Below are 14,199 nucleotides of genomic sequence, written 5' to 3'. Positions count from 1 at the left end.
ATAAATAAATAGTAATTTATGACAACACGAGACAAGTAACAAGTAACAAACAGGGTTTTGGGCTAAAAATAAACAAAAGATAATGTGTCCATGGTGACATCACTTCCTCATCACACCAGTTTACAGTATTAGGTCACAGTCTGTCCATAGGTGAAGAGCAAGCTCTTAACATTTCTGAACAGAAAGTTCAAGGGTGGATTCCTGACGCAGGCTGCAGTCGTTGAGCTGAGATAAAATGGCAAAATGTCCAACAGCCCATAAGTGTCAAACCGTGTCTCCCCACTCAGTTTCGCTTCCGGCATTCGGCACTTCAGCCGCTGTCACATTAGCGGCGTGGGTGACGTCGGACCCGACCCGGCAGCCGGCAGCTGTGTGGTCGGACCTCTGCTTCCGCCCTTTGTTCAACACAGCCGTCTCCCCGTGTGCTCCCCCCCCACCCCCCTTCCCCCTCTCAGGCTTCCAGCACACGTGCCATTTCCCCCCCCTCCCGCTTTCATTTGCTCAGTCTGTCGCGTGGAAAGCGGCGCCGCAGTGCATCAGTCGATCGTCAGCTGCACGTCGGACAGGGAGAGGAAGTCCCGCCTGTCGTCCGGGCGCGGCGGCGACAAGGCGGTCAGCAGAGGGAACTTCTCCCCCAGCTGCATGAAGCCCGTGCCCAGGTCGTCCGCCGCCACGCTGTCCGCCTGGGCCCGTCCGTAACTGGGAAACGCCAGGCCCGCTTTGTAGGGGTCCACGAAGCGCCTGTACTGTCTGACGACCTGCGACCCGTACTGGCCCTGGCTGTGGCACCACGTGCACCGCCCCCCCGAGCAGATGCACGCCTGCGGCCCGGCCCGGTACCCCGTCGCCGCGTCGGCCCGCAGCTCCGAGGGGCTCTGGCTGCGGTAGCCGCCCCCCGGGGACGGCCCGCCCGGCGCCTCGCCGTCCAGGGCGGCGGCGGCCGAGCGGAGCCCCAGGCCGCTGTCGTCGCGCTTCCTCTCCTCCCGCGCGCTGTAGTGCGTCTGAGCGCTGGTGGGGCCCTCCGAGCCGCCCAGGCTGCCGCAGCCGCTGTCCTCCTGTTTGGCGGGGGGACCCCCCCGGTCCGGCTTGGGCCCGGCCTCTATGCCGATGCCGCTGTCCGTGCTCGTCCGCCGCTCCTCCTCGCCACCGTCTCCCGCCTCCGTCGCCTGGGAAACGGGGTCCTCGATGCCGCCCTCGGTCTCCGCCCGGTAACTGGACAGGAACCACCCTTTGTCCGTGACCTGCTCCATAGTGTCGGGTCCCGCGGTGAAGGGGAGCCAGCCGCTCGGGGGGGATTTCTGGGGGGAGACGAAAAGAGGAATTCTTTAAAACCAGCGCCGCCATCGCCCTGAAGTCTCCAGAGGTTTTGCTCTTACACACGTACCAGTGCAGCAGGCGTTTTCTCCGGCCGCTTCACGAAACAGAGGAGGAGGGCGATGATGATAATAATGGCTGCCAAGACACTCAGGATGGAGAGGGCGGAAACAGCCGTAACGTACCATTCTGGAGGGAGAGGAACACAGCATTTATACATTATATAACACAGTTACTGCCCATCAGCTCTGCCCTGGACTCTATGCTGCCGTTTGTGCGAGCGTATAGGTTTCTGACCTTCCTCCGGAAGCAGCAGACACTGTTTGGGGGAGATGCTGCTGGAGAACATGCCTCCGTTGCCCTGGACCTTGATGGTGACACAGTACTTCTTTCCCCAGTGAAGGTTTCTGAAGGTCTGAACTCTGGAAGCATCCTCGCCCTGGTCCATCAGGTACGCTGTGGTGGTCTGTGGGCATCAAAAAGCCATTCAAGTCCAGGCATTGCTCATATAATTAACACTCTAACTATAACTAGTCAGTATCAATCAGTATCAGAGCAAAAGTATTCTGATGCTAAATTGTGGTTTACAAATTAGCTCCAGCCTCAGGGTTGAACCTGTGTGGCTCCTGCTGTCATTTCATATATCTTGAACCTAACTCGGTGCCCACCTTGTTGTCCTGTCCTGTCTCCTCCAGGAAGATGGTGTGCTGCACCCCAAAGGAGAAGATCTCCTTCAGAAGGGGTTTTTCGTGAATGGAAATGGATAAAGTGCTGGATGTGGCCGTCAAAGTGAAGGAGGGAGGCTGCAGTTCAGCTGTAGGTCAGGGACAGGTGAGACTCTATCAGTACTTAGTCAGCCAAACCGCAGATTTTCAACCCTCCCACCCATTAAACTACAGCTACTTACTTTCGCTGAGGCTAAACTTCTTGCTTGTCCATGCGGACGCCTCATTTCCTGCCACCAGCTGGACTTTGACCTTATAAACAGCGTGATAGTCATGAAAAAGGAGGCTGAGGTCACAATAGGTCCTGCCGATCCTGGCGCAGCTCTCGACCTCGGCCCACGGATCTATGTACCTAGAGTGAGTACAGGAAACGCGAGTCAGGAGAGGTACGAGAAATTCACCACGATCAAGGAACGGCACGTTTCAGCAGGTGCGAGGTGGAAAGAAAGAGTGAGGTCAGAGAAAGAAGTGGATTTACAATAACAGGAAGTTGGTGAACAGGAAATCGAGCTGGTATCACTGCTGGTGCTGAGGGATCCTTGCTCTACCTTGCCATTTGGACGCTGTACTGCGAGTTTGGGGGCGCGTCCGCGGGAGCTTTCCAGTTCGCCATCACTTCCCCATCCAGTATTTTCACCTCCAGGTGTTCAGGCGCAGGCACGTCCAGTCCTGCGAAAAGACGAACAGGGAGCCATGAAGAACATCCATTATGTTACCACATGATGCAGTGATGCAACTTCGGACTGAATCATCGGTGATCTCAGCACATGAACGACTGAGGATTTTAGTCGTCAAAATGAAGCCTTTGTTAAATACCGCAGGTGTGGTCAAATTGCAGATCATTTACGGGATGTCTGATGATGAAACAATAATTTGGGAAAGGAAAATAATAAATTAATTAAATCCACTTGATGAGATGTTTAACAGAATGGAATATTATGAAGCTTCTGACAGCTTCATAATAATCACACTAACAAAAAATAATAATAAATTAACTTAAAATTAAAGTACATAAAAGTAGTGGAAATGAAAGATGAAAAAAAAAACAATATAAATATATTAAAAATATATATAATATTAAAAAGATATATATCGGAATGAATTACCTGACACACAGCTGATGTAGAGGAGAAGGACGGATAGAATGGGCATCTCACTCCTGGTGTCCATTTCTGTAATCCAGCTGTTGTCACCATTCAGTCCTAATCCACATGAAGCTATGAATGATATGATCACATGAAGATATGATCAGCGAGGCCCCGTCCTCCGTAGAAGCATCTCTTCTTCTCAACGCCTCTGAGTCCACTGTCAGTGTGAGAGTGCGACAGCGTTAATGCCGCGGGGACGGAAGGATGCAGCTGGTCTCTGTCTGTGGTCGTGTATTTTCCAAATGACTTTATTTACATAGTGTCGCGCTCCCCAAATACCTTCCTCTTTATTCAGGTTCCTCCCCCTCGGTGACGCGTTTCCTGTTGTGACTATATTAGTGACGCTGACGTTTGGCCTCTCTCTCTCTCATCAAACTTTGGCTTCTTCCTCTTTCTTAGTTCCAACTTTCCACCACTTCAGCAGGCTCGTAATGTAGAGGTGCCATTGGGGACCTCTTAAAAAACGTGTTTGGACTGGACCAGAAACTAGTACAGAGAAGCTTGGAGGAGTTTCCCTTTCACATTTTTGCCACAATTATGTTTTTTTAAGCTTTTTTTTTTAACTTAAACCACAGTGACATTCAGAAACCTCTAATGACTGTGGAGTCGCCGTGTCTCCAAACCTCGTCTTACTCACAGAGCAATACTTTGATCAGTTTTACACAGATCTCAGACCAAAAAGGAAAATAAGAGCTATATTCCACAGTCTCTATAGGAGAAACAGGGAAATTACCCAAAAGCTGGATCCTGCTCGTCATGTTCAGAGATAATTCTCTGACTAATGTGCGTTTGCAGACTTTACTTTTCCGTCCTGCACAGCACAGACACAAGTTTGAACAAGGACTTCAAATTTCCCATACTGTATAATGCTGCTGTAATGCTGCACCAATGTTATGCTCCTCATATTACTATCCTTTATCAGAAACCTCGTTACTTCAGTTTAAAGACGTCGCTGCAAAATGAATCAAGATTCGAAGGGGCAAAAACACACTATTTCTGAGAAAGCACCTTAAAATATAGATAAACGCCTTCTGACAGTTCCCCTAATGTTCTCATGTCCTGTTCACATAAACAGCTTAAGGTTCAGTTCCTGGTAGCGTCTCATTTCGATTTCTGTTTATTCATTAGAGCTGCTGAGTAAATGTGACAAAGTGTGGAAGCTGTCCTTAAAGGTCGGAGATCATCCCTTGTTTATTTTTAAATGGGGACTTTTCTCATAGTTCGTCTTGCTCGCTGACCAGCGTGTGTGATCGCCCTCTAGTGGTCGGAGCGAATAAACTGAACTTGAACTGTTGAGGTCAAATCAGGGACTCTAGGGGTTTAGATTAAACAACCATATTTCATAGCAATCAAAGGAAACTGACGGCCACACTCTTTCCGTCTCAGCTGGGGCCAGTGACACCATCATCCTAACAGGTGACCGCAGACTGAGGAAGTGTTGGAGGCGACAGTGGGAGGTGTCAGGGCGGGTGTGACAGACAGTACCTGCAGTGACAAACGCACACCTTAACACAAAGGAGCTGGGAAAGAGGAGCGCGAGGCGTTTAATGTGGCACCATCCTGCTCTGTGAGCTGCTCCGTGACCGAGCCGCCACCTGGACGAGAACCGGTACCGGCCCATCTGCTCCCACCGCTCACCGCTGAGTCCGATGACGAAGCACGACCCGGTAGGTTCTCACATTCCCTCTCCTTCCTCCGCTTCAGCTTTGTTTTACTGAAGTGCTCTATTACAGTTTATCCATTGGTCTCTTTATTGTGTGGATGGAAGCCCATCTTCATACTGTAACATATATTTCCCCATCATCAGTTTCACGTTCGTGACATTTGGGCATTTTTCTGATCCAGTGGGGTTTCCTTGTTTCTGTACCTAATATGAGTTGCACCATACACATGTTGAAACCAGAGGCAGGTCTGTTTGTCCGAGTGGGAAAAAACATAGGATTTGAGTTGATGTTTAGTCCAGATGAGCTGGTGAATCGCGGCGATGATTGAATAGACGTGGTTCTGGTGTTTAAAATAACCAGCTGACCTGGCTCCTTCACCTCCACACATACGGGGGAACGGACCATAAAGGAGCTTCCATGTCACGCTGGGTGGCTCTGTAACCTTAGCACAACTATTGTTTGAGATCTAAATCTACTTTTTAACCCGTCACATGTCCTTTAAGGCGTCTTGTTCCGTCCTGTATTATTTTTGTATAATAGCACTGCGCAAGCGGCGTAAGATGATCCGAGCGCACTGTCCACTGCTGGGAAACTCCATGAACCCGCTTCGGCCTTTTCGCTTCGTTTATGTGCTGCTTATAGGTACATTGTGAAACTTGATCAACGCGCAGCAGGGAGCAGCTTTTGAAAAAGCATTGGAAGGGAGTCCACCCGGTGCTTGGTTCTTTTTGTAACGAGGGCAGGTTAGTTGCCACAGTGACGGTCACATAACCTGTTACAGCTCAACGGCGACGCTGGACAGACAGAATGGAAACGAGTCCCCGGTCCTAAAGAACTTAAACAGAACCTGCTAGAAAGTGTCTAAACTTATCAAACTCATCACATCTGCATTATGACCGCCCACGTTTTGCCGACTTCCCTTTTTGTCTCCGCCCACAGAACGAGGCCCCTCCCCCTTACTACTGCACCGTGGTGCCATCGTGTCCCCCCGCGTATGGCGAGGGTCCCGGCTCGGCTCCTCCCATCCACCCACACTACATCCCAGAGTGTCCACCGGCGGCAGGTCCCAACGGCAAAACACACCCAGCACCGCCCAGCGATGGTGCGCGACCCCCTCAGTCCATGCATTTGCCCTCCGAAGACGAGACAGTGGTTCCTGCTATTGATTGTGTTTGTCTGTTACTGTCTGTGTCCAGCGCCCGTCAGCACCACGACGAGATGCTGTGGGACCAAAACACACTGCTTTGGAGGCTCCGGCCTAGTGGGCTTTGCTCTGCTGGCGCTGGCCATCTGGCTCGGAGGTCAATTCTCTTATGTCATACAATGACTAACTGCATGAAAAGCTCGTTAAGTACTAATTGAATCGTTGATTTTTGGCCTCCAGTTCGCTACGGCGGCAGGCTGGTGAGCATGGTGGAGCTGGACGAGGAGGACGACGACCACACGCGGGACTTCCTGCCGCCGCCCAAGTACGAGTCCTGCCCCAACAGCACGGTGGAGTGCGACGGGGTGAAAGACTGCCGGCTGGGCAGCGACGAGACCAACTGCGGTACGTACGGTGGACGCGGGGCAGCGCATCAACACCCTGGCAGAGAGGGCGGAATAGCAGCAGCTGTGTGCTTTTCTCCCAGTGAGGTTCGGGGACGACGACGCCCTGCAGGTCAGGACCTCGCTGGACGCCCGCTTCCTGCCAGTGTGCTACCAGGGCTGGAACCGGAGCTACGCCGACCAAACCTGTGCCCAGCTGGGTTTCAGAAGGTACCGGCAGCAGATTGACTCTTTGGTGCTTTGGCAGGAAGCAGCCATCGTTTAGCAGACGCCCTCTCGTCAGCGGCGAGGCCACGTGTGGCCCCTGACTCACCCGCTGGGATCCGCCTCATTGTCCCCCGCCAGCCGCCGGCGCGTCAACCGCTGGGGCTCCTCAGCGTGGCCCAATGCGGCGCCGCTTTAACCCAACGCCTTCACTCTGCTGCAGGTCTTACGCCTCCAACGCCGCTCCGTTCCGCGCCTCCGCCGGGTTAGCGCTGACCTGCGGACCATCAATGCCTCTCCAGAGTCAGCTGCACGTCAGGTATGAGCTGTTCATGCACAGTTCACCTAAACCCAAAACCTATCTGTATTTATGGCATGATCAGAACACAATAAATGGCTCATCTATGACCAACATCCTTTTTCCTGTTTGTGGAATCGTGCAGTTCTTCCTGTCCATCCCAGGAAGCCGTCTCCCTGCAGTGCGTGGGTAAGACGCCTCCATCTGTTCCTACGGTTCCGTGTCACACACAGTCACACAAGCTCAGCCTCCCTCTCCTTTCTGTCGCACCAGCACGGTTGCTATTATGCTACTATTGTTTTGGTGGCACTGTAGGTTTGCGACACAAAACCCCGACTTTATTAGAAATAGAATTATTCCTTGAACTTTGGAATGCTGCAGTGCGATTGCTCCGTGACCGATCCATTGAAACGCACTGAACAATAGCAGTGAATCCTCAGCGGCGTCTCGTCTCTGCGTCCCAGACTGCGGCCGGACCCGCTCGGCCTCTCGAATCATCGGGGGCGCTCCCTCCCAGCTGGGCCAGTGGCCGTGGCAGGTGTCGCTTCACTTCAGAGGGTCTCACGTTTGCGGAGGGGTTCTGGTCTCTGTTGATTTTGTGGTGACCGCCGCCCACTGCTTTCCGAGGTGACTGACACACAACGGGCGCTTCCACACCTCATTATTACATGTGGTCGTTTTCTGAGCATCAGCGACACATTGTCTTTACCTTTTGCACTGATTTCAGCTTTCGTCTTCTGTGATGCAGAAACGTCGTCGGGGCCCTTTCACCGGAGAACTGGAGGGTGTATGTTGGCTTTATATCTCTAGCCAAACTACCTCTGCCTTACTCAGTGAAGAGCATCCTACTCCCTGACAACTACAACAATAAGACTAACGACATGGACATCGCTCTGCTCAGACTCACATCCCCAGTTAATCTCAACGGTCAGTCACGAACAAAGTCTTGAGTCCTTCTGCTTGAGAGTTCCCAGCAAAGGGGGCGAAAGTGTGTGTGTGTCTGTGTGTAGTGCTGCTGCTTGGCGCGCACCGTTTGTCAAGATTCATTTTTGTGTTATGCAGAAAACCTCCAACCAGTTTGTCTGCCAACATTTGACCAGCCGCTTCCCCCAGGAACCAAGTGTTGGACCTCAGGCTTCGGCACCACCGTTGAAGGGTCAAGTAAGAAACTGTAAAAGGGACTTAACAAATGACGGCTGCTGTTTTGGTTCACTTCACTGAAGCCACATTAGTGGAGCTTAGACCGCAGCAAAGGGACATAAGAGAGACAAGCACAATGAGAGCAGACCACATTAACGCACTCATTCAAAACTGGGTCAGGAAATGATGTTTACGCATCCCTGGGAAAATAACAGATAAGCAGATGCATACAGTGGGTCTGGTTTAAGCGGGTCTAAAGGCAGCGTGCAGCCAGAACCCTGATACTTTGATGCTCTCTTCAATGCAGACATCGTGTCCAAGTATCTGATGGACGTTTCTGTGAGCATCATCGACACGCCGACGTGTAACAAACCCCAAGTGTATGGAGGCGCCGTGACGCCCAACATGGTCTGCGCTGGAGAAATGCAGGGAGGCAAAGACTCCTGTCAGGTGGGTCGACATCAGGGACGAGGGCATCGTTCACCGAGCAACCTCCACTCAGCCGCGCATCAACCGTGTGTTGCAGGGCGACAGTGGGGGGCCTCTAGTGTGTCTGAGGAACAGTCGTTGGTTCCTGGTGGGAGTCACCAGCTGGGGAGTGGGCTGTGGTGAGAAGAACAGGCCCGGTGTCTACACCAGAGTCAGCTGCCTCCTGCCCTGGCTCTACAGGAACATGCAGGTACTTGAACTGAGGTCACGAGGTCACGCTCCGTCTTCAAGTCGTAGCACTTATAGACTTCCTTCTCATGTCTCCCACAGCAAGAGAAGCCATGATGAAAGGGGCGTCACGTTCAGGACGTCCTGTTAGAGTCTGCTTTGCCCTGTGAACCAGGCACTGTGGAGTAGTTGTAGCGCGGTGAATGGGTTCAGACACAGTACAGAAGACTCAAAGATAAGAAGGCGCCAAAGACAGGAAGTATAATGGGTGAAAGGTGAAAGGTCACATTCTCAGTTGAAGGAGTGGCAGAGCAACAAAATGCCAAATCTGTTCTTGGATATTATATATTGGCTTACTAGTCATAACTTGTACTTCAAGCTTTACAGATGTGCTCTATGCCAATGAAACATTTCTACTTTGATCTGTTTTAGAATTATACACAAAATATATTTATGACGGTGACCCTGTGAAATGGAACCTCCTCCTGTTGTCACACTATGAAGCTTCCTTATTCGTAGATTTGTCAGCGTATGTTCTCTAGTGTATGTGATGTATACGTACTGGACATGCTATTTTAATTTATATTTATCCTAGCATTTCCCTTGGTAATAATAAAAAATCAAACTGACCACTAGATGATTACAAGCTGTCAGAGCTCTGTGGTTGGTCTACAGTACACACACACACACACACACACACACACACACACACACACACACACACACACACACACACACACACACACACACAGGGGCACGGGGAGAGAGGGAGAGAGATGGAGAGAAAGAGACACATAATGTGTTCAGCAGACTGAATAAGCAGTCAGTGCTGGAGTCACATTGTTTCCCATCACATCTATTTTCACTGAACAAGTGGTTGCAGGGTTCCTACAGGATACAGACTGATGAGAATATCTGGACCAAGAGCCTTGTGAGCGCGGGCTGATTGTGGGTGGATTTCTGATATCTGTTGGCCAGTGGATAAACAAGAGGTAAGTTGATGCGCGAGCGCGTATTTAATGGGTTCGATGCTTTGTTTTTTTCATGAATGTCAGAAAATATTTATTGTTTGTTCATTTTCAGCGAAGGACTAAAGTACACAAACCCAGTGTAAATAAGTCGTGCATCTAGTTGGATATTTACTAAATAACACGTATATTTACGCGGTTGTCTGGTCGAGTGTTGTGGTTGCGATATTTACGCGTCTCGGCGCGTGCACCGTTAAACCGACGCTACTTGTTGTTGTTTTTTTGCTCCACCGTGGAGCGAGGGTGTGTCTACGGATTAAAACCCTTCCGTCGCTCCGCTGCAAACACGCGAAAACGCGTCGAGACCTTCGCGCGCGCGTGACCAATCTGATTTTCTGTGACGCGTTTAATCCGCGGAGTGAGTTGTAACCCAAATGCCAGCAGCCGCGCATGATGTCACTGCAAGTGAGCTGCTGTGATCGGCTTGTTGTTGTCGCCGCACGGACGCTGCTTCGTCCTCCACCTCGCAGCACATGATCCACAGGTAGCGAGAGACGCAAAAGTGGAGCCGCGAACGCACCGCGGGACGCTTTTGGCTGTTTATTATTATTATTATGATTATTATTTCGGCAGAACGTAATCGACGAGGTGATGCCATAATAGAGAGGTTACCGCTGCGTTGTGCCTGCGTGATCAGTGCAACGCACGCTATATACAGTCGCCATCGCTTACATGCAGTTATAAATAGACGTAGAAACGCGTGTTAGGGACACGCGACGCTCCAGTGTGTGTTGTTTTTCTGACGTGGGAGCCGCGTGCCACACCCCTGCGCGCTGTTTGTGCGTGGAACTCCTCGTCCTTGTGTTTTTTACATGAGCTCGTCATCTTAACCCATTCCTCGTTCGGCGCCGGAATTTTTTATTTGGACACAGTTACCATGGCGATAACCGCACACTATGGAACGACGCGCATTGTTGTCATGGTGATGTAACATCGTTAGGATGGCGGATAGTCCTATATTGACCATTTTTTTTCACAAAGGTTGAGACGTGACCTATTTAGCCGCCCTATATTTCCACTCGCGCTCGTGAACCGGAGGCGGCGTTTTATTGGACACCAGGATTCTCTGTGTATTTAAGTCGATGAAATACTTCAATATCCGTGAAGAAAGCTGCATGTTGGAAGGAGGGGATAAAGCCCCGCATTTAAAGTGGGGCAAACAAGCACAAGTACCCACCCAAACAAGTGCACGCTCCCCGGGGGTGTGGACGGATGCAGGAAAAGGCTGCATCCTCTGTGAAAGTGCACCTGCAGCGAGTTGTGTGATAGAACACACACACGATGGACAGTGGCTTTTCTAAATATTAGGAGGATGGATGTCAAAGGTTACATCCTTCTTTCACCAGCTGCTGAGCGTCTGCTTCACGGTCTGACTGCTCGCATCGCTCCCTGTTTCCTCATCACCTCTGCCTCGCTGCCTTTCCTGACCTTTTCCTCCTGATGTTATTTTTGGAAGTGCAGCTATCGTAAAAAAAAAACAAAAAAAAACAACAAAAAACCCCAGCTTCTTCCCGTCTCTCTCCTCCAGACGACGTGTCCTCTCCGTGCTCTGCCCCGGTCGTCCCCCTGTCTGCCCTTTGTCAGTGCCCGCGTCCCAGCGCCTGAACGTGACACATAGAATAATGCAGATGAGGCCGGTTCAGGCAAAGCTGAGCGGAGGACTGTGCAGGTGTCACACTTTGCCTGGGCTGCTTCATATAGTGAGCAGTGCCACACAAATCTCCCACAAACACGTGACACTGACGCACTGATGCCAAAGGGCTTCACACGTGAAATGTTACATTCTTTACTATTGTGTCATTTCATTACTTTATATGATGGATATAAATGATGCATCACTAATAAAACAAGTTTATTGGTAGGACTAAATTAGAATATTTAATTAATGCATTTTTACTTTTTAACAACATCATCTTTTTATATTGTGTTGCATTGAATTCCTTCATCATTCTTAAATTTAGACACAGGCGTTGGACTCTACTTTGAGAAAGGCTCATGCAGTGACTTGGCCTCTAAAGTAATTTGAGCCTCTCGTCGGTCAGTCCTGAGTCACTGGAGCCTGTCCAACAGAGCGTTTAACCCAGAACTCTCGCTGCCACCGACACCTCCATTAAAAAGTGTCCGGGTAAGAAGAGACGCAAGAGGGCATCAGACCTGCGTCCAAGCCGGGTCCGCGTGGGCCGCGCTGCCCCTCCATTAGTCCTGCAGTGATAGTCATATCTGGATCACTAGCTGTAAACACGGAGGCCGAGGAGGTGGATGTGTGGTTCTGGAGATCCGAACCTGCAGGTGATGGGTTCGTCAGTGCTTTGAAGCAGCAGGTTTAGCATCTTAAAGGACCCTCCTGCCTAAGCGTGACGCGCGAATGATGTCTCCGCCTGCTGCATCCGTGTTCATTGTCATTTTTCCTGACCCGAAGGTGCGCGGCCACCCGTCAGTCGCCGCCCGCGCTGTGGGAAAAGACGTCTGCTTGGACACGTGCCGCGCTGACAGACATGCCTTCAGAGGCCGCAGCGTCGCCTCTCATCGCTCACATCTGGATTTCACTCTAACGAGCCGGCGGGCGCTCCACCCAGAGCGCGTCGTATTCTTTTCGCACCACACAAACCGCAGCGGCTCCAAAACGCTGAGAAACGACTCTGGAGGCGCTCACATGCGAAACAAACGTCCCACACAGAGAAAGCATGCAGGTCGCATTCAACTTTAACCCCAAACCCTCTATTAGCACACAAGCATAAAACTCAAAATCAATACACACACAACTGCATGAAAATTGGGAAACCTTGACTGGGAAACGCTTCCCAGTCAAGGTCACGCAGGGTGGTTTTTATTTTAAGCATCCGCTCGCTGGCCTAATGGACGCCGCCGGCTTTCTGAGCTGTCATCTTGTGTCACATTATATCAGGCATGTCTCAGTTACCGGCGTGTCGCCCTGATCCGCGTGAGCTCCCGCTAATCAAATCTGCAGAGCGTCCGCTCCCTAATAGCGGCAGAGCAGGAATCCACAGATGCTCTTTGTGCTAATGACTGGGATGGACTCGTTTGAGTGCTTCATGTCTGACAAGACGTCAGAGGCTCAGATGCCAGTATTTATACTGGTGGAGACAACATCAATGCTGTTACTCCACTACTTGCTTCAAATACTGTATTGATCAGGCTCAGAATATCCTGTTTGCCTGATGCGCCTAATGATTTCTACATGATACAGGACATCACTAGGAGGGAAAAGACCACACGTAAATATTGATTTAGCACTTGTCTATGATTTTATTACAGAATCATAGGGGGAGGAAGCAGCAGGCTTCCTGACCTTTCAAACGTGGAGTGTGTGAGAAAGGCGACGGCTCACGCACTGCACCCACGCACACGTTAGATGTCACCGAACAGAGAGTTGCAGGTTTTAGTGTGTTTTTTTTTCCAAATGTTTTGATCTATTGTGTGAGACGTGAACCTTTTATATTGACATTTTGAAGCTGTGGTTTAACATTTTGTGCAGAGGTAAAGTAAGATTGTGGTAAAAAAAAAAAAAAAGTTGTATGGAACAGGAACCCAGTGAGTGTCTCATCTTACTGTACATAAAACATCCTGTGTGGACCATTTGTTGGAGTTCACCATCATCAGCATCAGCAGCATTCCTCCAATGACCTGCATTGTTGGAGTCGGACATGGATCAACAGGCGATGGCGGCTAAACGGTGCATGCACAGGAAGACACAAACAGAGACGCACAGTAATATAATATGAGGCACACTTTGCATGTGTGCCCTGAAGCGCCCACGTGAAAACAGGCCAAGGCTGAAGCCTCCACAGGGAGGAGCATGCGTCCGGGCCGTGAGCGCGGATTGTTCCGCAAGCTGAAAAAACTGTTGAGCTCCAGCGGTTTGGAACGAGTCAGCGCGTCAAGCAGCTTTGTTTTCACCCCCCCCCCCTCTCCTCTGCAACGGGCCCGTGCGGCGCATGTAGATCTAATAATAGCAGATGAGCTGTATTTCGCCGTGTTTGTCTCATTCTCTCACACCCTCCCCGTTTATTGCTCTGTGTCAACAGTTGCCATGGAAACCGTTTTGCTCTTCCTCTCGTCGCTCTTGGTGTGCGTGGCTGGTAAGTGACCCCCCCCCCCCCCCCTTGCGTACACAGGTCCGTGAATGAGAGTGCACGCGTGGGGTCGGTCCATGCGGCGCCGGCGCCGGGCCCCACTCTGTCGCTCTATGTGTGGGCTTCACTGTGCGACCGTCTGAGTGCGTGAGGTCTGCGGCGAGTCTGTGATTATGTGACACATCAACACATGCTCACACACTGTAACTAGATGGTGTAATGCTGTGATGCAAACTGTTTTCACTGACACTTGGAGTTTGTGTTAGGTGAAATATTGATGGTAAGGGCAGATTGACATTGTGTTTTATCTGCTTGATCTCATCTTGTTTCTCTCCTCTCCTGCCTCTCAGCTGTTTCGGACCCCGACGCGCAGGGTGAG

General features: G+C 50.8%; 2 protein-coding genes across 3 annotated transcripts; one reads left to right on the top strand and one right to left on the bottom strand.

Moving 5' to 3' along the window:
• Window positions 1–4,537, bottom strand: il10ra (interleukin 10 receptor, alpha). Its single transcript, XM_029171221.3, has 7 exons — window positions 3,146–4,537; window positions 2,588–2,708; window positions 2,222–2,391; window positions 1,983–2,128; window positions 1,612–1,780; window positions 1,385–1,503; window positions 1–1,298 (listed from the first exon to the last, which is right to left on the bottom strand). Exons 1-7 carry the CDS (start codon window positions 3,207–3,209, stop codon window positions 537–539), a joined length of 1,551 nt encoding a protein of 516 aa, XP_029027054.1. The 5' UTR covers window positions 3,210–4,537; the 3' UTR covers window positions 1–536.
• Window positions 4,538–4,691: 154 nt separating this feature from the next.
• Window positions 4,692–14,199, top strand: tmprss13a (transmembrane serine protease 13a). Of its 2 annotated transcripts, XM_029171222.3 has the most exons (15): window positions 4,692–4,854; window positions 5,791–5,953; window positions 6,048–6,152; window positions 6,236–6,400; window positions 6,483–6,609; window positions 6,827–6,922; window positions 7,047–7,090; window positions 7,366–7,528; window positions 7,650–7,828; window positions 7,964–8,062; window positions 8,349–8,491; window positions 8,568–8,720; window positions 8,801–9,690; window positions 13,773–13,826; window positions 14,171–14,199. In XM_029171222.3, the coding sequence occupies exons 1-13, from the start codon at window positions 4,837–4,839 to the stop codon at window positions 8,813–8,815; spliced, it is 1,470 nt and encodes a 489-aa protein (XP_029027055.1). In that variant the 5' UTR covers window positions 4,692–4,836; the 3' UTR covers window positions 8,816–9,690; window positions 13,773–13,826; window positions 14,171–14,199. The 2 variants fall into 2 exon arrangements, with proteins under 2 accessions (XP_029027055.1, XP_055370302.1); XM_055514327.1 differs by lacking the exon at window positions 4,692–4,854 and having other exon boundaries at window positions 5,842–6,152.

The sequence above is a fragment of the Betta splendens genome, chromosome 13 (genome assembly GCF_900634795.4).
Source record: "Betta splendens chromosome 13, fBetSpl5.4, whole genome shotgun sequence".
Classification (NCBI taxonomy): domain Eukaryota; kingdom Metazoa; phylum Chordata; class Actinopteri; order Anabantiformes; family Osphronemidae; genus Betta; species Betta splendens.
The sequence above is the reverse complement of the archived record's forward strand: the minus strand, read 5'-3'. Positions and strand labels throughout refer to the sequence as shown.

Bases quoted from the DNA above. Each gene is read 5' to 3' on its own strand.
- il10ra (XM_029171221.3), bottom strand. From the start codon at position 3,209: ATGGACACCAGGAGTGAGATGCCCATTCTATCCGTCCTTCTCCTCTAC. The intron at 2,129-2,221 runs GTAAGTAGCTGT...CCTGACCTACAG, and splicing joins GAAGTTTAGCCTCAGCGAAA to CTGAACTGCAGCCTCCCTCC. The intron at 1,504-1,611 runs GTCAGAAACCTA...CTCTCCCTCCAG, and splicing joins TCTGCTGCTTCCGGAGGAAG to AATGGTACGTTACGGCTGTT.
- tmprss13a (XM_055514327.1), top strand. From the start codon at position 5,846: ATGGCGAGGGTCCCGGCTCGGCTCCTCCCATCCACCCACACTACATCC. The intron at 7,829-7,963 runs GTCAGTCACGAA...TGTGTTATGCAG, and splicing joins ATCCCCAGTTAATCTCAACG to AAAACCTCCAACCAGTTTGT. The intron at 8,063-8,348 runs GTAAGAAACTGT...TCTTCAATGCAG, and splicing joins CACCACCGTTGAAGGGTCAA to ACATCGTGTCCAAGTATCTG.